This window comes from Prionailurus viverrinus, chromosome C1, assembly GCF_022837055.1.
Source record: "Prionailurus viverrinus isolate Anna chromosome C1, UM_Priviv_1.0, whole genome shotgun sequence".
Classification (NCBI taxonomy): Eukaryota; Metazoa; Chordata; class Mammalia; order Carnivora; family Felidae; genus Prionailurus; species Prionailurus viverrinus.
Window position 1 is genome coordinate 103,218,182 of NC_062568.1, and position 23,518 is coordinate 103,241,699.

At 42.3% G+C, this 23,518-nt stretch overlaps 1 protein-coding gene across 1 annotated transcript in view; it reads left to right on the forward strand.

Annotated features, from left to right (window-relative positions):
- CNTNAP5 (contactin associated protein family member 5) overlaps positions 1 to 23,518 on the forward strand; it is a 796,934-nt gene that overhangs the window by 542,335 nt on the left and 231,081 nt on the right. Inside the window, exon 13 of the mRNA XM_047871013.1 lies at positions 14,669 to 14,869. Coding sequence (XP_047726969.1) covers positions 14,669 to 14,869 — 201 coding nt within the window. The remainder of the gene's footprint in view (positions 1 to 14,668; positions 14,870 to 23,518) is intronic.

Here is a 23,518-nt window from a genome sequence, read left to right on the forward strand (position 1 = left end):
GATGTTCAATCAACTGAGTCATCTGGGCACCCCGGAAATAGCATTTTTAACAAATACCTGAAGATACCAAACTTTGGGAAATATCTTTACAAGGTGATTAGCATAGTGCTTTACTCTTAACATGTCCCCTTCCGTATTCATCCCCCACTTCTAGGAGGGGCCTGGTCAGTGCCTGAAAGAGTAGTTCTTCTTAAGATCTGAACACAGAGCCTATCCTGACACCTTCCTGGTGGACCTTTCACAACACATTTTTATTGCAGATACCTGGTGATTCTTTCCTTTTAGTGCTGTGAGGATCAGGGCACAGTCCGATCAACCAGTGTTTACTGAGGCTGCCTGGTACTTAGTGCTGTACAATCCACTGTGAATCACTACCCTCAACGTCCAAGGATCTCATATTTAACTTCTAGCTCTTAAAGCACTTTTATATAGGCCATTCTATTTAAGTCATGTGCTTATCTTGTAGATACTTGACAGCCATGGTATTCCAGGCACATTAACTTCTATGAGACTCAGTTTCCTCATCTGTATAATAGGGATGATCAGTTACCCTTACCTCAGTGTGCTGATGTGTACATTGCATAAAAGTAAAGGAGCATTGTTCATATAGACTCAGTACAATCTGTGACAGTGTCTAAGAGCTTCTAAAATAGAAGTCATTATCAACAAGTACTGCCATCATAGCAGGATATAGACGCCAAAGGAATTCAGAGAGAGGAGCAATCAAGAAAGGCTTCCCGGGAGACGTAGGGCTTGGGTTTGACTTTGAAAGATAGGTGTCCCTGGGCTGGACAGAGAGGGCAAAAGGAGGAAAATCAATCCTGTTGAGAGCAGCAGGGTCCCGGATGTGGGGATGTAATGAGCAGGTACCCAAGAGCCCTTGGCCTTTTTTGAGGGCTCCTGGCTCACCTGTGAATGCTGATGCAGTTACACCATTGGGCAGGACACTTTCCTTGTCTGGAAGAGTGAAATAACAAGTGTCAGTCAAAGGTGCCTCCCCAAACGCTTGCTTTCTTTTGTTCACTTTTGCTCTGAGCCCAGGATTCCAGGGAGAGATCATGAATCAAAGTCAGTCTAGACATTCCAAACTGTAAAACAGCCAGGATGTGCTAGCAGCTTGTGATTCTATGCTCTGTGAAGTAGGGGAAGCAGAGGGTCCATTTGTCTGGGAGCCTTGTTCCTCCTTCTCAAGTGAAGGGAGCACCAGTCAGCCTTGTGCTGTCAGTATGCAAGCATTTGGATATGTTACATGTGTTTGCAGAAAGAAGCTGGCAAAAGACATTGGCTGGTTAGTGGCCTGGGGGGCAGTTCCACATGGGTTTAACAGTGCCAGGTCTGAATGTTCTGTCCAGACCTCAGGTCTTGGGTCTTGTACCTGGTTCTGTTCTTCTGGAATACCATTCCCTCACCTCCTTCTTTAGACCAGGCTCTCCTCTCTTTCTCTTACGAAGCTTCTTGGCCTATAACAATTCTCATGACTCCACCTTCAATGCATGTAATAGACTAACATACACCAAATCTAGCGTGGTCGTAAAGAGCTTGGGCTTGGTTTGAATCCAACCACTGATACTTCTTAGTTTTCTTGATTTTGGTGATGTTAAGTTAGTCAGCTTCTCTGTTTCTGAGTTTCCTCTCTGTAATGAATAATATAACCTATTTTTTAAGGTGGTTATGAAGTTTATATGAGATCATGATAACCGTAAGAAAAAAAAATGCCTGGCATTATATACCTAATACATGATAATTGTTACTTATTTTTACTACTCTATCATCAGCAACCTTGACTCTGGTTTCTGGGGATGCAGTAATGAAAATAATAACTAATTACTTTTACAAGCGCACAACACCTGATATACTGAAAGCACCCATGAAAATTAATTCAACATTATTAATAAATATGCACTTGAGAATGGATGCGCTACCATGTATGAACGGTTGAGTTTGATACTAATTTTTGCCACATGATAATTATTTGGATAATTAGTCCTCAGCCATGTGTGTGTTGGTATAAGGGCACATGCACAAGAATTTGTCAGAGCACAGTGGAATAGCTTGGAACACTTACTACAGGCGTAGTGCTGCACAAAGCATTATCTTTTCCTCCCAAATGTGTTTATTCTAAAATGTTCAAACTTACAGAAAAGTTGAAAGAACACTAAAATGAACACCCATATGCCTTTCACCCAACTTTTCCAAGTGTTAAAATTCTGCCATACTTGCTTATTTGTGTGACCTTCACTTTCTCTCTCTCTCTCTCTCTCTCTCTCTCTCTCTCTCTCTCTCTCCTCTCTCCCCCACATCCCTTCCTCCTGGTATAAAATGCTTCTTGGGGCACCTGGGTGGCCCAGTTGGTTAAGCATCTGACTCTTGATTTCAGCTCAGGTTATGATCTCAAGGTTCATGGGATTGCACTCCACATCAGGCTCTGTGCTGACAATGTGGAGCCTCCTTGGGATTCTTTCTCCCCATTTCTCTCTCTCCCTACCCTGCTCATGTTCTTTCTCTCAAAATAAATAAACTTACAAAAATGCTTCTTTTTTTTTGTGAACTATTTGAAAGTAAGTTGTCAACATACTGATCTTTGAAACCTAAAGACTTCAGTTTATATCTTTAAGAACAAAGGTATTATCCTACATAACCACAATACTAATATCGTACATAAGAACATAAACATTATTCCAATCAAAACTGTTCAATGTAGGGGTGCCTGGGTGGCGCAGTCGGTTAAGCGTCCGACTTCAGCTAGGTCACGATCTCGCGGTCCGTGAGTTCGAGCCCCGCGTCGGGCTCTGGGCTGATGGCTCAGAGCCTGGAGCCTGTTTCTGATTCTGTGTCTCCCTCTCTCTCTGCCCCTCCCCCGTTCATGCTCTGTCTCTCTCTGTCCCAAAAATAAATAAACGTTGAAAAAAAAAATTTTAAATAAAAAAAAAAACTGTTCAATGTAGAGTCAGTCTTGTCTGTACAGTGTTATCTGGTTTTGTACTTCTCTTCAGGATTCAAGCAGTGTCCACATGTTTAAATTTGATGGTCATATCCTTTTAGTCCCTTTTAACTAGAAACTCCCTTCCCCCAACCCATCTCTTCTGTATGGCTTTCATTACATTAACTTTTTGTGAAGTGTACTAGCCAGTTGTTAAGAAAAATATTCCATATTTTTTTTTAGATTTTTTTTCTGATAATTTCTTTATCGTTGGAATGCTTTGGCAAGAAAACCTCATGGGTGATGTCTGTCCTCTTCAGTGCATCTCATTAATAGGTACATGATGTTATTGGGGCAATTCAGCCCCAACACCGGCTAACACACTCCTGCCAGATCTCTGCACTGTGAAGGTGATTTATAGTCAGTGAGTTGTCTGTGGGGTTATATGCAGACGCTGTGTGAATATCTCCTTCCTCAACGTATCCTCCCAATCCGGGAATGACCCTGACCCATATGTTATCACACTGGAATTTGTAAAATGTTGTTTTACTAATCCTATAATTCCTTCTGCATTTTCAGCTGTCATTCTGTACTCTTCTCTACAGAAGAGCTTTTTTTTTTTTTTTCAGAATAGCTTTTTATTCCTTGCCCTGCCTCCACCTCTCTTATGTCACTCTAGACTCATCTAGACTCATAAATTATTTCATTTTAAAATGTTGTTACCATTATCATGATGTTCTTTGTGTTCCAGTTTCCCCAAATGTAGCTAGTCCTACTCTGGCTAATTCTGCTCCTATGGCTTTGTTACCTGCCTCCATTAATCTTGGAGTACTTCCTTGTTTCTAACACCAGATATCCCCTTGAACTTGCCCCACCTAGACCCAGACTCACTTTTTTCTCAAAAACAAAAAAACAAAAAAACAAAACAAAACAAAAAAAAACATTGCTCCTTTTTGTAGCAAATGGCATTTAAAAATTCGGATCTAGGTGTTAGGTTTTCTTATTACTTCTAGTCTATTTCAGTGGACCGAACTAGAAAATGTGAGTTGGTGTGTGTGTGTGTGTGTGTGCGTGTGCACACTTGTGTTTAAATTATGATTTCTTACGGTTATAGCCAATGCAAATACAGCACCATTAGATTTTCCCTCATCGTTCTCTCTTCTATATGGATCTCTCTTCTCTCACAGTGAGAACCTGTCTCAACAATACCAATATATTTACTCATTTGTTCTACCTGACAATATACACAAAATAGATTCAGAGTCACATCAGCCATTCGCTACCAATAACAAAATAAAGTGTAGCATTTCTTGAATTTTAACTTTTGTTCTCAGAATATATTTTACCAAGGGGGTATAGCTAGACGGAATACCTCATTGAAAAGTTACTTGAATTCATATTTCCTTATTTGTGATTATTTTGTCTGTTTAATATACAGGGAGGCTTTTTGTTTCTGCTTAATGTTCAATTTTAGGTTTTCCCTCTTTTTATCCTTTTGATTTAATCCCATATTTTGATTATGCAAAATATTTGCATGTTACAAAAGCTAAATATACATATTTATATATATATACTTGTATTTATATATTTACATAATATATGAATATATTTTTATATTTATATTATATATAAGATGGTTGACCAAAGATGTCTTACTCTCTCTCCTATTGTATTCACCCTCTTCTTACCCATCTTATCCAGGTCACCATTTATATTGGTTTATCCTTCCTGTGTGTATTTCTATTTCTTCTTTATTCTTGCACAAAATGTAGCATAGTCTTTGCACCTCGGTGCCTTGATCTTGTCACTTTACAGTGCTTCCTGGGACGTATCATAAATCAGTTTAGAAAGGTGTTGTGTGGTATTTATTATAACTGCATAGTATTTCACTGTGCAAATTAACTATGCTTTATTCATTCAGACACCTCGTGATAGATATGTGAATTTTTTTTTCAATATGCTGCTCACACAACAGATATTCTGGGCTGCAGAGCAGAATTTCAAGTATATGTCTAAACATACTTTCACATCCTGTATCACTTCCCTGCTAATTTCAAGAGCTGTCACTGAAGTCAGTAAAACCCTGGTTGTGTGGGATGTTTCATTCCATGGTAAGTGAATGCCCACTGTGGGTCAGGTATTTGGCATACAATGACTTACATGACAGTCTTTTTGCCTTGTGGAACTTACCGTGTCGCGGGTGGTGGTGGGGGGGGGGAGGTTGAGTAAACAGGTCATTAACAATGATTGCTGAGTAAGAAGAGAGCAGGTTGCTGGTAGAGTCAGAACAGGCTTCCCCCTGGAGAAGACACTGGCACTCTGGCAATATCATTTATACTGTAATGAGCTCTGGAGCAGAGATGTCAGCTGAAAGAAAGACAAATCATTCCATGTGCCTCTTTGAGTTACTTTTTGTCAATCACCTCTAGAGCCAGAATCTAAAATCCGTGAGAGCAGAGTAAGTAGACAGTATGAGATTTACAGAAGCCTTGTCTTCCTTTGTGACCTTGTGGAAGGAGATGTGAATGCTGCCCTTGGATATCCCTCCTCAGGACTAGGACCATGGGGAAGACTTTGCAGTCAATAGTCTCCCTTTTGGGCTCCTAACTTCAATCTTGGCTACCGTGGCGATTCTTTTATTTGTTTGTTTGTTTGTTTGTGAGAGCGTGCATATGGGGGAGAGGGGCAGAGGGAGAGAATGTTAAGCAGGCTCCGTGCTCAGAGTGGAGCCTGACATGAGGCCCGATCCCATGGCCCTGGGTTCATGACCGGAGCTGAAATCAAAAGTGGGACGCTCAACAGACTGAGCCACCCAGAAACCCCAACATTAGACCTTCTTTAAAAAGGGATGGAAGGGGCACCTGGGTGGCTCAGTTGGTTAAGCATCCAACTTCAGCCCGGGTCACGATCTCGCGGTCCGTGAGTTCGAGCCCCGCGTCGGGCTCTGGGTTGATGGCTCGGAGCCTGGAGTCTGCTTCTGATTCTGTGTCTCCCTCTCTCTCTGCCCCTCCCCCGTTCATGCTCTGTCTCTCTCTGTCTCAAAAATAAATAAACATTAAAAAAGAATTAAAAAAAAAAAGGGATGGAAACTACTACTCATGGTGTACTTGTGTCCCAGATACTGGGCTGTATTTTCTGTGTTTATCTCATTGAATCCACATCAAGTGTGAGGTAGAGTCACTTCTTGCTTGTGTTTTGAGAAATCAGAGGTCCAGAACGGTGGAAGAGAATGTCCAGCATCATTCAGCTAGTAAGTGACAGATGTAGGAACTGGATTTCGATCTATGTGAGTGCCAGTTTTTCCTCAGCATGCACCAAACAGTACCTGCTACCGACGTAGTCCTAGAGATTTCATAAGTAATACTAACAGCAACCAAAGGCGGCCCACCAGCCCCACCAGGTGATTTCCATGTGGATAGTCCTTTCTCCTGTCCCCTGCCCAGAGGGCAGGTGCAGTGGGTGTGTCCACACCCACCCCTCCGGCTCCATGCTGCCGGACTTTCAGCTTCCTTGGGACCTTTGCTCCCAGAACCAGCTGTGAATGCCTTGGGCTTAAGCGTCCAGAGTGTCATTCAGCCCCCATGCCCCTCATCTTTCCTTCCCAGCCCCTAAGATAATCCTCTGCACACTCCAGACATTTACTACATTTTCCTTGAAGAAGCCCATGAGCAACAAACAAACATGATAGGATGTGCGCGTGATCTGTTTCAACCCCCCCCCCCCACTCCAAGACCGTAAAACAGATTACCCAGGTCTCTGTGATCATACCACCTATTTTAAAGCAAGACAAGAGAAAAATAACCCCCCAAAAAGGTACATAAAAAGTAAAGGCTCCAGCGAAGTAGGAGAATAAATCACAGTCAAGTATGTTGTCTGGAAGTCGTAAAGCGTGGCCCGCGCAGGCAGGTGGAAGCGCAGTAATGGCCAGAGCAGGGCGTCGCTACCCCCCGCCCTCCCCTGTACCCCCCCTCCCTGCGCCCTGGTGTCTGTGTTCCAGCTAATGCAGGGGAGCAGGGGGCGGGTGGTGGGCAGAGCTGGGCTGTAAACCGGTAATGCGCTCCCCTCAGCAGCAGAAGGCCAGACGCTGAAAGCAGCCACATCTGCAGTGGTTTTAGCGCTGCACGGGTGGATTCTCGCCCAGGCAGCTGGCTGATCCACCTGAGAGGGAAGACAGCTCCTGTGGGAATCCGAGGCCATTTAAAGGAGTTGGACATTGTTTTACACCAAGTGTCCCTCTTCCCTTTACAGGTTGGGGTGGAGGGTGCTGACCCCCTCAGCACAGGTTCCCACGCCTGTCTCTGATGCTGAAATGACCCTTTCTGATGCTCCCCGAATGGCTTCATCAGAAGGTGGACTTTGATTTACCATCTGGTACCCAGGGCCAGGCTGTGTGTCCAGCTCCGCCCTGTACGTTTTGTTCCATCCACGCATCACCACTGCTCAGAGGGTCATAGCCAGTATACAGAGGACAAGACTGAGGCTTGGGGAGGTTAAATGTCTCTGCCCTGTTCAGGAATGTAGTCCATGGGAGAGCTGGCCAGGCCTACCCATCCCAGACCCCTCACTTTTCTCCCCCACATCTGCCTCCATTAACCAGGGAAGCCCCCGCCAAGCAGACATTTACTCAGCGGCCGTTGCCCGTGCTTTAAATGGAGAGATAAGGTACAAACATATGAAAAATTAAATAACTATCAATGCAGAACGACAAGAGATGTCAGTAGGCTGTGCATGCATAGATGGCAAATGAGTGGTACAGGCAGTGGCTTGAGGATTATTTGAACTGCCTTTACCCCTGGCATAGAAAATTCACTTTGTCAACATAGATAACTGTACCAGAAGTGACCCCAGGGACCTTAATATAGACTTGCTTTATTATAATAGGAGCATAAGTGAATTGGCACACTTTTCAAAGGACTATAAACAGCTCCCCACAGTGATTTAAGTTCAATTAAGCTGGGTATTGACAATCTGTAGACTTCCCTTCCTCTCATACGTTGTGATAGAAAAATTGCACATTTTTTTGGTCCTGCAAAGAGACAGATATGTGTGTAGAATGAGGTCTCATTAATCAGAGTTATTTTGTCTCTCTCTCTCTCTCTCTCTCCTTTTTTACTTTCCTTTTGTTTGTTCGTTCTTCTCCGTGACGATCTCCATGGTAACAGATAGAACAGCTTACATCATCTATAATTACTGCTATTATTAATAATAATAATGATCATCACAATAATAATAGCAATCAGATAAAATGAGAGAAAAGATATGAAAGAAATTAAATTCTGGCTTTGTAGGTAAACAGTTTACAGCTTCTGAAATAGAGCAAGAGAAACCAGGAGGTCATGGAGAGACCCAGGATGTGCATTCACGGAAGAATTTCTGGGGTGATGACCGGGAAGGATTTCACAAGAGAGATGATAATACACAATGTTTCAGAACATCACAGCATTACTACTATGCAGCCTCTTTTTCTTTTCTCTTGTCAATAATGTTGGTGGTCATATTGAATGTCTGTGTGTGTATGTCAATCTCATAACTTGAAACTTCTTTTACATTTGGACCGTTGGACCACTACACATGCATAGAAAAGCTGCCCTGGAAATGCTGGAGGAAAAAACTTGGCAGAAAGCAAATGGTGATCAACTAATCTTGTCCCTTGACAACAATTTCCTGAAATCCTACGCAGTGCTCCATGACAGCCCAGGTTCTGGAGGTCTGAGAGTGAAAGGCTTCTGTTGCTCTGTCCATTCTCAAGGAAAACAGTGCATTCTCTGCTGGCAGGCTTCTCTAACAGCCACTCCCAAACCTGCCCCCCCGCCCCAGTCTCTGGGTAATCCCACTTATTTATAATCTGAAGAGTAAGTACCATAGCCTGAGACATTTGTCTTTCTTCTATGCACAACCCCCACCCCCACCCCTAAACGATGGTAAGCTTTTAAAGAGTTAGGCAGTGCATTATCCTTCCGGTCAGGTACTCCTGTGGCTGGCCCAGCACTACCTAGGCACATATTTGAAAATAAGAATGAATGATACACTTTATATTTTGGGAGATCTCATAGCTTTATGGGAAGACAGACTTCAAAACTAAATTCACAGTGCGGTTTGAGAAATGGCTTTGCCAGCCTGAATCACTATACTCTGTTATGTCTGTGAAATGATGCTATAGAATTTTATTCCACAAGCTTTCTTGATACCTCATGGCCTGTAACTCCTTTAGGAATAAAGGCAGGCATAATAGCTGGTGTGGGTCTGGCTCATGAGATCATTCACACTCACGCCAGTATATTGGACACCCTTAAACAACATCTCCCCATTTCCTCAAAGCTCTAGTAATTAAAATAGTAGGATACAGCCATAAAAATAGACACGTAGACCAACAGAACAGAATGGAGAGCCCAGAATTACACCCCCAACAAATGTTTTCAATTAATATTTGACAGAGGAGCCAAGAACACTCAAAGGGGAAAGAATAGTCTCTTCAACTAATGGTGCTGGGGAAACTGGACAGCCACATGCAAAAACAAACAAACAAACAAACAAACAAAAACACTTGGGCCCTTATTTATACCACTCACAAAAATTAACTCGAAATAAATTAACGACTTAAACATAACACTTGATACCATAAAAATCCCAGAAACACAGGGAAGTTGCTCCTTGACACTGGTCTTGTCAACAGTTTTTTCGGATATGTCATCAAAAGTAGAAACAAGAAAAGCAAAAATCGACAAGTGGGACTACATCAAACTAAAAAGTTTCTGCACAGCAAAGGAAGTGTGCAACTAAATAAAAAGGGGATCTATGAAATGGGGGAAAATATTTGCAAACTAAGTATCACATAAAAAAAGCAAATATATAATTGCTGTTACGATCCTTAATGAATGGGCTAGATTCCTGCCAGCTCAAAAATCTCTAAATGCAGTTTTCCCTGAAGCAGAGAATTTATCTTGGATAACTTAATACATGTATTCCTTTGAGCAAGTTAGAAAGATGGGGCTATGCTGCTTATCGTGGGACTGAATGGTAGTCAACAGGAAGAAATAATAGAGACTGGATTGGGTAGCCGAAAGTGGTATCAAGGGCAGTGTTTTCCAGGACCAACAAATTCCATTGACTACAGACCAGGAAATCCAAGGGACACTAAATAAATACAGAGACACAGGAGACGATTCCAAAGGGAAAAGATGATTGAACAAGATGGTAATAAGTTATTAGCAGCAGCTATATGACAAGAAAATGCAGTCCATCCCACCTGCTAACCTTATTTTCCAGGTGAGCTCCCACCCTCAATTCTTTAAAGAATGAAGTCTGGGTACTGGACCTCATGTTACAGAAGAGTTCTAATGTAGACGTTCTTTACTCTTCTGCATGCCATTCAGCCTGCCTTGTGTTCAAGTAAAACATGATGCCAAATCACTGGGATATGATCATGGATAAAATGACTGATATTGGTATCCCATTTTCCAGTGTGGACATTTCCGAGGTTGACAACTTGCCCAAGGCCTCAGTGCTGACATTTAGCGGAACGTAGTTTTCTAATCAGACAGGCAGGTGTCGAAAGCCAGGCTGCTATCTTGTGGCACCTTGAAGCCCTAGATGAATCTCTAGAGACAAGAATACATGGCCTGTGGTATAGGGTCTGGTCTGGAGGCAGACCAGTAGAGGATGATGCCTGAAGCCTGGAAGCGTTCATGATGTTCTCCCAATCACAGCATTTAGGGTATATATTTCTCTGTCCCTGAGTGTAACTGGTCCTTCTTGCATTGTAGGGAAACCTCCATTGGTTTCCTTGTGTGGGAGTTCAAGTTCACAGAACTGCGAGAAAGGAGCATTTCCTAGTCCAGGTCTCTTGAAACTGGCGTGGTTTCCCTAAGGATCTGCAAAGAGAGGGCTAGTCTCAGTTTTCCCCCTACCCTCTCCTTCAGTGTCTCATGTGTCCTACTTTATGTTCTGGGAAAGAACCCAGAACTACTGGTGAACTACAGAACACAGTAAGAACTACTGTGACAGCCACCAGAGGCCGTCTCCTCCTTGATGCTATTGTTAATAATAGCAGCATCTGCTGTCTGTGGGATCCTTGTGGACAGAGCTGATATATCCTTTATATAACAGGCGCGTACAGATTTCTGTGGGATGCTTGATAATTCAGGCACTAATGGACCTTCTCACACAATTCCCCTCACTTTACAACCACGCGGTACAGTTGGCGTTCATTTCTGCTCTCCAGATGCTACTGATGAGGAAACTGGACTTTAGAGAAGTAATAATTTGACCAGTTCTGCTTAACTAGTAAGTGTCGACCTGGTACACAAATCCATATCTTCTAACTCCAGAGCCCAGTCTGTGTCCACTAATATCCACCAGCCCGCGACCAATTTGACCATCTTGAACATTTAGCTTCATGGGTTCAATTTCAGTTAAAGCACCTGTGGGTCTGTGAGTAGATTCCCACCTCCGCCCACCTAGAAGACAGTTCCAAATGAATCTTTCTTGTTTGAAAATCTTTAGAGCTACAGTTCACATTGACACCCCTTAGCTAAAACTGCCTATCCCCATCCTAGACCAGACATCAGGGGCATCAGGCACCAAAGCTAACTTTCATGAGTGGCATTGACCCTCGCCTTTAATATTTTGTCAAAGTGCAGGACTTAATCTACACCTGCTACCAGTGAAACTGAGGGGGGAAAATAACAGAAAGCAAGAAGAAATAGTATCCAATTACCTCCTTCTTTTCAATCTTTCTTCTTCTAACTCCCAGGGGGAACAAATAATCAGAGGACAAAGGGCATCTTTGAAAGGAAAGCCAGCTAAGAAGCTCTAGGTTTCACATAATCCTCTCTCCTCTTATAACTCATCCTGCATTTGTAGGGCTTGTGATGTCTGGGTAAATCACAGGGGGCCCTTTGGACCTCTTAATTGTTCTTTTGTATCTCCTGTATATTTGCATATATCAAAAAGTGCCAGTAGTTGAGTTATTAGAACTGCCATTCACCCTCAGTTTCCAGAAGTCAGGGTTGGCAACATTAGTGGCTTTAAGATGAAATGTTGTCTCTCCTACACATCTTCCTTTTCCATCTTGCTAAAGATAGAATGTGACTCTGGCAAAATGAGGCAGTGAGTAAATGAATAAGCAAATCAATGAATGAATGCATGAATAATCAGATGAATGGATGTGTGGGTATAAGAATCTGTGTGTATTTGGAGGGAAATCTAAATTCGTAGGATTTAATGATGCTGTGTGGACCACTTCTGGCATCAGATGACACAGTGAGACTGGGGACAAATTTATTGTCTCTCTCTAAGCCTTCATATATCTATATCTCTATGAGTATGTTTGTGTCTGTATCCATAGCTGTACCTGTGTCTATATCTCTCTGTCTCTCTATCTATCTGTATTTATCGTGGTGGAATGTTATATGTACCAGGGATAAGGTATGTAAAATGTCCTTACACGAGAAAGTAACACAATATCTATTATTATACATTAAACCAGGTGGTTCTTTTCTTCTTCTGAGAACCATGGACATTTAAAAACTCTCAGTCTTTATTTCTCTGTCCACGATATTGTATTAATGAACAATCACTTTTCTCTGGTAATTATCAGTGTTTGTTTATATTGGCATGAACATTTTTTGAGTTTCATGTTAATTGTTTGTGTAACATTATTTTTACAAATTAGAATCAACATCCTATCTTTACTTTCAGTCAGAATCTAATAACCTTCATTCTAGTATGTTTTTTGAGAATTTATAGAACATGTAATCCTGCCTGTGTGAAACATTGGAGATAATGTGGTTATCAGTGGGCTGGTTTTAGGGAATAGTCTGAAGATGATTTAGAACGTTTGAACAGAGTTAATTTTTTGGCTGCAAGCGCTATTTCCTTTTTTGAAGTTGGAAAATACTTTAGAGACAATGGAAACCAAATTTCTTTCTGTCCCTCCTTCTAATATATTGAAACAGAAGAGCAGAGCAGTAAAGTTACTTATCCCAAGTCACCCACAGAATTATGGTAGAAAAAGTGTTAAAATTGGGGGTCTTGGTGGCCTGTGTTTTTCCTTTCCAGTTAAATATGCCAACAGCCACAATCCTGCTTCTTAGTAGTACTAATTAATAATAGTTACTTTCAGTATCAGCGCTTATCATTATTGTCTGTAGGTATGCCCTGGGTCATTTCTTTACTTCCTAGACCTTGATTTCCTCCTTTGTAAAACTAGGAGGTCAAAGTAGGAGGAAACCACATGATGTCTATGGTAAGTTCTTTTTCAGCTCTGAGAATCTATGAAGAGTAATGATGTTATTATGTGGGCAAGATTCTCGGATGACAAAAGCTTTTTAAGTCTTCCTATTTCCTCATTTGCTTTATTTGTGAACGTGTTCGGAATGAAATTCTATGTCCCATTGCAGTCAACGTTTTAGTGTAGGTTATTAGTACAGAATGTCTGATGGATCTCAGACCATGCCTTGCGACTTCATATGCTGGGTTGCTATTCCGTATTAAATTCCTGCTGATATCTCTTTCTTTCTTTCTTTCTTTCTTTCTTTCTTTCTTTCTTTCTCTTTCTTTTTTCTACTGATAATAAAACTGAGCCCTAGAAAAGCGAAGTGACTTGTCCAAGCCTGTCATTGGTGGGGGTAGGTTTCAACTACATATCTCTCAAGCTCTAAAACTCAAATGTTTCTGCTCTCTCCTCACCATCCATTCTTACCTATAGGAGGTAACACACATTCTCCAAACCTGCTCTAAAGGTCCTCATCTCTGCATGTGAATTTTTATGCAAACCTCTTAAAATATTTTTTTGGTAACTAGAGGTAGCATAGAGAATTAAAGCAAAAAGGAACTTCATCTAAGTACCTTGTATAAACAGCATGGATCACATAACCTCACCCTTGTTAATCAGGTTTATTTTACAGATACCTTCTATACGTAGGTCTTTCTATGTGCAGCAAACATTCAGTGGGATACTTGTGTTTCTGTGAGACAATTATCTATGCTAGCATGTGTCTTGTGGGGAAGTGTGTGTCAGTACCTGGAAGCTACTGGGCTTTTTTTTTGCGGTCAGACACCCTACGTTCCTATTCTTGCTTGGTCATTTGCTCAAGGGTAAGCTGTTCAATTCTTATCACTTCTCCTTCATTTCTAACATGGCATTTCTAACTTCCTTCTGATTTAGGTAATGTCACTTTAAAATGAGATAACGGGCATTAAGTGCTTAGCATAAGGGGTTCCACAAGTTTAGCTCCCATGATTATTAACCCGCATATTTTTTAAATGTTTATTTTTGAGAGAGAGAGAGAAAGAGAGAGAGAGAGAGAGAGAGAGAGAGAGAGTGCAAGCAGGAGAGGGGCAGAGAGAGAGGGAGACACAGAATCCGAAGCAGGCGCCAGGCTCTGAGCTGTCAGCACAGAGCCCGATGCGGGGCTCGAACTCACAAACCTCGAGATTATGACTTGAGCCAAAGTCAGATGCTTAACTGACTGAGCCACTCTGGCGCCCCTATTAACCCCCATATTAAATTAAGGCAAAGCTTTATGAGAAACAGAAATCCTCTGGTCATTTTTTTGTTTGTTTTTTGCACGAGTAGAGTGCTGTAGTGGTGATTGATTGCCCCACGTGGAGCCAAGTATCACATTGCTTGAGTGATCTCTTCCCCACCTCCTCCCCACACCTCTGGCTTTATTGAGGTATATAAGCATGATCCCCTTTTGACCTTCCTTCTGATGTCTCCTTCCTTGGGTTGTGTTTTCTGGACAGAGGACAAGATTTGGACATCAGTGCAGCACAACAACACAGAGCTGACCCGGGTGCGGGGCGCCGACCCAGAGAAGCCCTACACCATGGCCTTGGATTATGGCGGCAGCATGGAACAGCTGGAAGCCATGATTGACGGCTCGGAGCACTGTGAGCAGGAGGTAGCCTACCACTGCAGAAGGTCCCGCCTGCTCAACACGCCAGGTAAGGCTCATGCCTGCTCCTCTGCGTGGGCCACAAGGGCTGACAATAGATAGTCTTCCCAAACACAGAATGTCGAGGACAGGGGTGTCTGCCCACGAGGGGGCTGCAGTGATGGTTGTTCACCCTGCCACGGAAAGAAACAAGGTCGGGAGAGGACCAGGGATGGATTTCTCATCCTGGCTCTGACTCCCAGGTGTGGCCGAGAGTGAGCTTTGCAGCCTCTCATAGTTCCATCCTGATATGCAAAAAAATAAAGAAGACCACACCCGTCCTCCAACAGCTGAGAGAATGAGAAGGTTCTTGAGAGCAGCAGTACTCAAAGAGAGCATTTATTTTTTTTTTTTTAATTTTTTTTTTCAACGTTTATTTATTTTTGGGACAGAGAGAGACAGAGCATGAACGGGGGAGGGGCAGAGAGAGAGGGAGACAGAATCGGAAACAGGCTCCAGGGTCCGAGCCATCAGCCCAGAGCCTGACGCGGGGCTCGAACTCACAGACCGCGAGATCGTGACCTGGCTGAAGTCGGACGCTTAACCGACTGCGCCACCCAGGCGCCCCGTCAAAGAGAGCATTTAAACTAGACATAGAAGGTGTGGACTTGGGAAGAGATTTCCTTGGGAAAGGGAATAGCATATGAGAAAGCACGAAGGATCTCAGCACATTCACCAGAAAGCAATGAGTTCTTTCCAGGGCAAGATATGCAGAGGGACGTGGTGTTGGGCAAGGAGGCCAGCAGGATAGGCAGGGACAGTCCTGTGTGTTCCCAGCTCTAGTGTTACCTGGAAAGTACAGGCCTCCATGGAAATGACTCTTTTTAAAAATAAGGTTGCTGTTAGAAAAACAACAACAACAACAACAAGCAAACCAGACTTCTAGGACTCTTACCAGAACCCAAAAGGGTTTTTTCGCAAAATGTCAGGAGGGCTTTGTCAAAGTTCATGGGTACTCTGGGATTCCATCATTTTCTGTGACTATCAGTTTATCATCTATTCCATGGTCTTAAAAAAAAAAATAAGAGGGGCACCTGGGTGGCTCAGTCGGTTAAGCGTCCGACTTCGGCTCAGGTCACGATTTCGCGGTATGTGAGTTCGAGCCCCGCGTCGGGCTCTGTGCTGACTGCTCAGAGCCTGGCGCCTGCTTCGGATTCTGTGTCTCCCTCTCTCTCTGACCCTCCCCCGTTCATGCTCTGTCTCTCTCTGTCTCAAAAATAAATAAATGTTAAAAAAAAATTAAAAAAAAAAAGAAAGAAAGAAAAGAAAAAGAAAAGGAAAAAGAAAAAGAAAAAGAAAAAGAAAAAGAAAAAGAAAAAGAAAAAAGCCAAGAACCACAGGGACATAGAATATCCAAGAATGGGTGTCACAATGTGTCATCTCAAGAAACTTACAACCCCATTATGCTTAGAAGTTAGGAAGTTTGAAAGGCCGAAGAAGATTAGACAGTGGGAATGTCAACAAAGGAGAAGTGATAGAAGCCTAACTAAATATAACATGCCGCCTCACTGATCTAGAATCTTTAGGAAAGACGTTGTTCCACATAAGTGAATTTTCCAGATAAGTGTCACTTATCCCTTTAAGCACCAAAAATGTTTTCAAAGAATTTTTAACTATTTGAAATGAAAATCTTTCTCAAATGGATTACATGCTTCCCCGCTTTCTTAAACAGAGGGTTCTGAACATAAAATGTAACCTTTTCTTGATGACTAGAGATCATCATTGTGAAAATCAATTACCGTACTCTCCTTGGCTTCAGCCGTGCTCACAGGGCCGATTGGATATGAGGCACCGGGTGCTGGCCCTCCCCGGTGTCCTCAGATGTGCTGCTTGAGAGGCTCCATGTTGATACATGTTCCCATGTCACTCTATTCTGGCTGTCAAGCCTGCACCTGTCACTTTCTGCACTATTCAGAGTACCTGTGTCTGGAAAACCAACCTACCCTCTTTTCCTTGAGTGGTTTCTAGTTTTCTGAGGATTGTGTTTGGTGAAATTTTCAGAAAAATGGGGTAATGTTCATTCTGACCACGGATTCCCTTTAGTGTATGTATCGTGTGATATCAATTTAGTGACACCATTGCCTTTGTATGTGCTTTTTTTTTTTTTCCCTAAGTCAACTGTCATCAGATCCCTGAGTATATTCAGGTGCAAGGGCATGGATTTGGGGGCACATATTGAGAGGGACTCTGCCTCTTACTACTTCGAGAAACTTGTGCACATTGCTACCTTTCCACTAGCAAGTTCAGCACCTGAGCGATTTCGTCCTGGTACTGTGCCTGGTACTTATCAGGTGTTCAACAAATGCGAGTGTCGTATTTCTTTCCTTGCTCACAGCTTCAGTCCCAGGGGAGAAGGTCCAGATTTGCACTGCCATGAGAAATAGGTTCAAAGGATGATTTTATTTCTACTTCAGTGGTATAAATTGAAGAATTACAATAATTGTAACTCACGCATGCAGATAATCTCACCACCCAGAGAGACCAATGTTGCACTTAGGTATGCGTTTTTCCAGACATTTACCCACATGCGTGTTCACAGAAACACAGTTAGAAGATACTATCTGTATCTTGGGGTTGAGAACGCTCATTAATTGTCTTTTGCCCCATGGGTTATGAATCAAATGAGGTACATGAACGAGGACAATGGACATGTGCACCCAGTGTCTGCTTTTTTTTCTGGTGAGCTGGCTTGCATAAACCAGGCACTGCTTGTGGGTGGGGTAGGACTGCAGACAGAGAGCCCCTTAGAGATGTGGCCCCAACCTCACAGCCTTCAGTGCAGGGATGGATTCTGACTCAGTGGTGCTTACCTCCCAGAAATGGGCAGACAACCATGTACCATTGTGGGAACATGAATGAATCCCCAGCCAGGGCCTAGTGGACTGCTTTTGTCAGGCTGTTATAATAAAATACCGCAGATTGTCTCTCTTATAAAAAAAAAGAAAAGAGAGAGAGAGGGAGGGAAGGAGGGAGATCAGGTTCTGGGACCCGGCTTCACCTGTGGTCAAACCAGGGATGCCATTTCTGATACACTGTGCAGACCTCACAGATCCAGAAGTTAGAAGCAAGTCAAGTAGTCTGGGTAAGTCAAGTAAGTCAAGTAGTTAGTAAGTCAAGTTAGAAGTAAATCAAGTTAGAAGTAAGTCAAGTAGTCTGAGGCCCCGTGATCATCAGGGTGGCTTGAATTAGGGCGAATCCCTGGGTATCTTCAAAGGCGGTGCAGCATTCTTCCTGAGGTTCAACTGCATCCAGGGCTCATGCATACCTTCCCAGGGTGGCCCTGAGGACCCCCACAAGGGCATTCCCAGAGCCTCTTTCTGTCTGCTCTCAGCTCTGGATTTGGCTCCAGGTGTCTAGGAGCAGCAGGGGGAGAAGGAAAAGGAAGACAGGCAGGAGAAGTTCAGGCTTGGTTCACCTCTGTGTATTTTTCATTCAGTCAGTGACTGAACCATGACACTGTCATTTTCTGTCAGTTTCCTCTGATATCCTTCCGCAGGGTTGATGATAAGCACCAGCCAATGGAATGTGTCATTTGTCTCTTTAACTGAAGATTTACGCTACAAACTCTCTGAAGGGCCAGAATTCCAAGCCTCAGAGGTCCATGGGAAAGGTGTCTTTGCTAGTCCCATGCATCTTTGTAGTCATTTTCCCTGGGCTTCTACTTACTACCCTGGACTTCATGCAGGGCCTGCGGTCCTGTGCTACAGAGTAGTTTCCAGGACAGGAATCAGCAGCCTGACAGTTCTCAGGGCACCTTGTCACCAGGATAGGAGGTGGCCAGGAACATTGTCCCCAGGAACAAGGGCTACCCTGGTTGAGCCCAGGCCTTTCTCACTGCCAGCATCTTCCTAGGAATTTTGCCCAAGGCTGGGGTCCTGAGGGCAACATGTGATGTACATATGAAATAAAATAGAACCCAGCTTCGGAAACACACAGAAGACACAGGAAGAAATATTGAGTCAATGATCTGGAGGATGCTTTAATACTTGGCCAGTTAGCTCTATAACCCATAAGGAAGACAAGATTGAAAGGGGCAGAGGAAGGTGATCACCTGGGGGAACCCAGTGCCCAGGTTGCTGGTGGGGATGAGGACCGAAAGCCCTGTCTACCCAAAAATCTCTTCCATAGTCTCCATGGCACCACGACTTTCCTCATTAGATTCTCTCATTGGAGTTTATCTGGCGTTTGCATCTTTTTATACTTAACCCCTCTGTGGAGTGAAAGTCTATTTGGGAATATTCTCCCTAATAAAACTGTGAGCTCTCTAAGGCAGAGGTAAAAAGTCATAATTGAAACATATGAACACTGAAATAGTTTGAAAATACATAGGAAAATTGAGACTCCATTACACTGAAATTAATAGCCATAGGATATATTGAGCTGGAGTTTACTTTGGTTCTGGAAAGAAAGCATTTACCAAGCAAATCAGCCAAGCAAACAAGTTTGCCATGAGGATTAAGTTCATCAGTAGAACTAGTTACTTAGTCCCCTAGAGTGCTTCAGAGTCCCCATTTCCCTACCTGTAATGGGCTAACATCATTCCTGTCCATCCATCCATCCATCCATCCATCCATCCATCCATTCAGGCAGGCACATGAGTGGTTTCCACTTGGGGTCGATTGCTTTACCCAGCTATGTCCCAATGGATTTGAAAGTGATTAAATCCTATTTCTTTTAAACTCTTCCAAAACTTTCAATTTTGTTCTTTTCCCTTAATTAATGATATTTTAGTGAGTATGCAGCTAACTGGCTATATATATGTATACATATATACAAGGGTATATATATATATATATATATATATATATATATACACACACACACACACATATATATAATGTTGACATATAGTTTATATTATATATAAATATATAGTGTAGCATTATGAATATATCATATATACATACCACACACTATAACGTATATGCTATATAATGTATATTATTTAATTGTATACATACATATTATATGCTTTGTGTATGTCCAAATATATCTACAAATGCACTTGTGTGTACACACCCTCTTGTGCATTTGTAATATTTGGTTTCAGATGTGTACAAAACAAATGATCAGACTTAGAAATCTAGTTAAGGAATTGTGATAGAGAAAAGTCAAATCATGGATAGAAACAGGTAGCTTTTCAGGGTACTCTGGAGTTAACTAAACCTAAAACTCTTTGTCCCCAGTATTTGTACCAAACATGGTACAAATATTAACAGATGATTATATTTTCTTTCAAACAATAAGCATTTATTGGTTCTCTCCATTTGGTATCACATACTTTTCTGTCTGGTGGGAATAAAACACTGAAAAAACAGAGTTCCTGCCCCCATGATTGTAGCAAGTTACGAGAGAGACAGACCAAACACACACGAACACTCCCACCCCCACCCCCACACATGCTCAGTTCATGAACAGCATGCAGGGGAAAAGTTGAGAAGCACAAGGATCCTGAGAGTGACCAGGCCTGGGGAATTCTGTTTCATAACAGGGTAGGAAAGCTCCCTGGACTAGGAGGGGCACACCATCAGAATCTTGGATAAAGAGAAGGTGTGGGCCATGTGATATCTGGGACAGAAGATTCCAGGCAGAGGAACAGCAAGAGGGCCAGTGAGGCTAATGGAGAGAGAAGAAGGAATGGGGTGATAGGAGAATGAGGCTGGGGTATCCATAAACCAGATCATGACAGGTCTAGGGTTACGGGTTTTATCCTGAGTGTGCAGGGAAGTCACCGGAACATTGAAGCAAAGGATTGCTTACTCTTCCTCTTCCTATTTCAAATCCAAAGGCTAATGTCAGTTTATTTAAGTCAGGCTAAACCAGGTATCTGTAATTTGCTAAGTCCATAGACAGTTTAGGTCACTCCTTATGCCTGATGAGCTAGAAATAGCTACTAGCTCTCCGAGGACAGAAGCCTTGTCTTATATAGCCCCGATCCCCACAGTCTAGCTGAGCACTGTCAGCAAAAGTCTTAGAGGCCACCTCTGATTGCTTCTGATTCATGGCAGAACTTTTGTCCTTGTTCCCCCAATTACACTGAGTTGAGATTGCATTGGCCCCTTCACCCATTATTTTACTACTTCCCACCTACCCCCACCACATTCACAAATTCTAGAGGAGGTCTCTATGGGAGCTGGAATCCTTGTCCTTTGCAGCACACCCTTCCCTCCCTTTTCTTCCTCCCTCCCTTCATCCCTTCCTTCCTTTCTTCCTCCTTTCTTTCCTCCCTTCCTTCCTTCCCTCCAACATACACACACATGTGTGCACATACATGCATAATTGATACCCAAATCCATAGTCCTTTTGTTAAGCCATGTCGTCACCATTCTACTTAAAACAATTTTGTCACAGGAACAGCATAATCAAGATCACAAAACTGTGGCATGACACCTGCAAAACAAAAATACCAGGGCAGTATTTGAAATCTCTTTAACAAAAGATTATTTCTACTTTAGGTACAGCAAGAATCATAAACAAGATCATGACTCCTGTAAGGCATACTCTTTGGTATTACCACTGCTGCTGTTGATTTTGGTTCTTGGCTACTGGGAGCCTTCTTTCTGGATGGCATTTCTAATGCATTATCTCACTTAATCCTCTCAATGGTCTTATGAAGTCTGTATTATCATTCTCATTTTTTCACGGAAGTGAGGCTCTAATAACTTAGGTGGTCTGCCCAGGGTCTTATAGATACTAAATACTGGAGACCAGTTCCAAATAAATGTCTTTGACTTTAACCTCCATGTACATTCCAGACTAACATGCAGCAAAAGAAGAAAGGTCTCACAGAGGGACTGAAAATAATATTTAGGTACTCACAGAAAAGGTTCATCTTCTGTTCTGATTATCAACTGTTATTTAACAAACTTAAACTTAAAACTTAGCACTTTAAAACGATGGCAACGTCCATCTTGTCCACTCATCTGAAGTTTGGGCAGGTGCCAGCAGGATTTGCCCATCTCTGCTCCACCCTGGGTCACCAGGGGCTGGGGCTGGCGCTGGGTGTGTGCTGAGAGCTCACTCACTCAGTTGGCGCTGGCTGTTGGCTGAGTCCTCAGTTGGGCATGTGGTCTTTCCATGTGGCCGCTTGGCTTTCTCATAACACAGTGACGGGGTCTCAGGGCAAATATCCCCAGAGAGGGAGAGAGGAAGGCTGAACCTAGATTGCATTTTCTTACCTAGTGTTGAAAGTCATGCCTTATTATTTCTGCCATTTTCTAATTATAAGATAGTCACTCACACTGGCCCACATTCAAGGGGATGTCAATTTCATTCCATCTTTTCATGGAGTGAGTGAATGGACACTCATATGTTCTTTAAAATTTCATATAGATATTCAACCAGCCTAAGGAACAGAGCAAATGGAAGGCAGAATCAGGAGTCAAATCTATATCTCTACAACTCTGTGTAGATGTTTGCACTCTACTGTCCTGCTGGCCAATAAGTCAGTTCTAGTTCAAGCAGGAAATGTGTCTGACTCTCCATTTTTCCCTCTTAGGGACTTTTGTTACCCTTAAAATAGCATGGCTAAAATGTGTTTATAGGAGTTTGCCATAGGTCTTTAAAAAATATAAAGAGACTATCACATGAATCAAGTCAATGCATTTTACTGTTCATGAAAGCCACCTTTCCTAATGTCCTAATAATTCACTCTTGGTGTTTTGCTAGGGACATAAAGTCAAAATTAGATGTGGGTGGATTTTACAAAGAAGACCTACACCTTAGAGGAGCTAGAGATGTGGGTGTGTATCTAAGGGAAATAAAAAATACCCCACATCAATTCAAGAGATATGTGTCTGGTTGCAAATAAATTGCTTTCCAGACCATTGATTACTTCAGTAGTCAATGTGGATTGCTCAATAATCAACATTTAGACCCTGTATGAGATAAAGTTTTTATTTTTCTCACCACTCTATGAAATGCTGTGTTCACTTAGTTTATCTTGAGTACTTACAGGAAACAGGGTTCTTTTTTTTTTTTTTAATTTTAAGATGTAGTATAGTGGTGGGGTGCCTGGGTAGCTCAGTCAGTTAAGTGCCCGACTTCGGTTCAGGTCATGGTCTGGCAGTTCGTGAGTTCAAGCCCGGTGTCTGGTTCTGTGCTGACAGCTCAGAGCCTGAAGCCTGCTTCAGAATGTGTCTTTTTCTCTCTTTCTCTCCCTCCCCCACTTACACTCTGTCTCTCTCTGTCTCTCAAAAATAAATAAACATTAAAAATTTTATATAAACAACAAAAAAGAAAAAAAAAAAGAAAAAAAATTTTATATAAACAAAGATATAGTACAGTGGCAACAACATGAAAAGAGCATGAATTTTGGAATCATAGAAAATGGTTTTAAATTTTACTTTTTCTACTTCTTAGCTCTGAGCATGTGAGCATATTACATGGACTCTCTGAGCCTCAGTTTCATTATCTGTAAATGTAATTAAGACAGATGTTGTGTCTTTCATATAGTAGACATTCAAGATACTACTGTTATTTTAGCTAGTATTTTATCACATTTTTCAAAGAGCAAGGGGAATATCAGTTCTTCTGGCTACCAGGTGAGGGTCTCAGAATCCTATTTTATGACTGGTGAAAAAGTTGAATTTTGGGATCTGTCTCTTGTTGATTTATGGGCATACTGACTTCTAAACTAAAGTTTAGGTATTTGTAAATG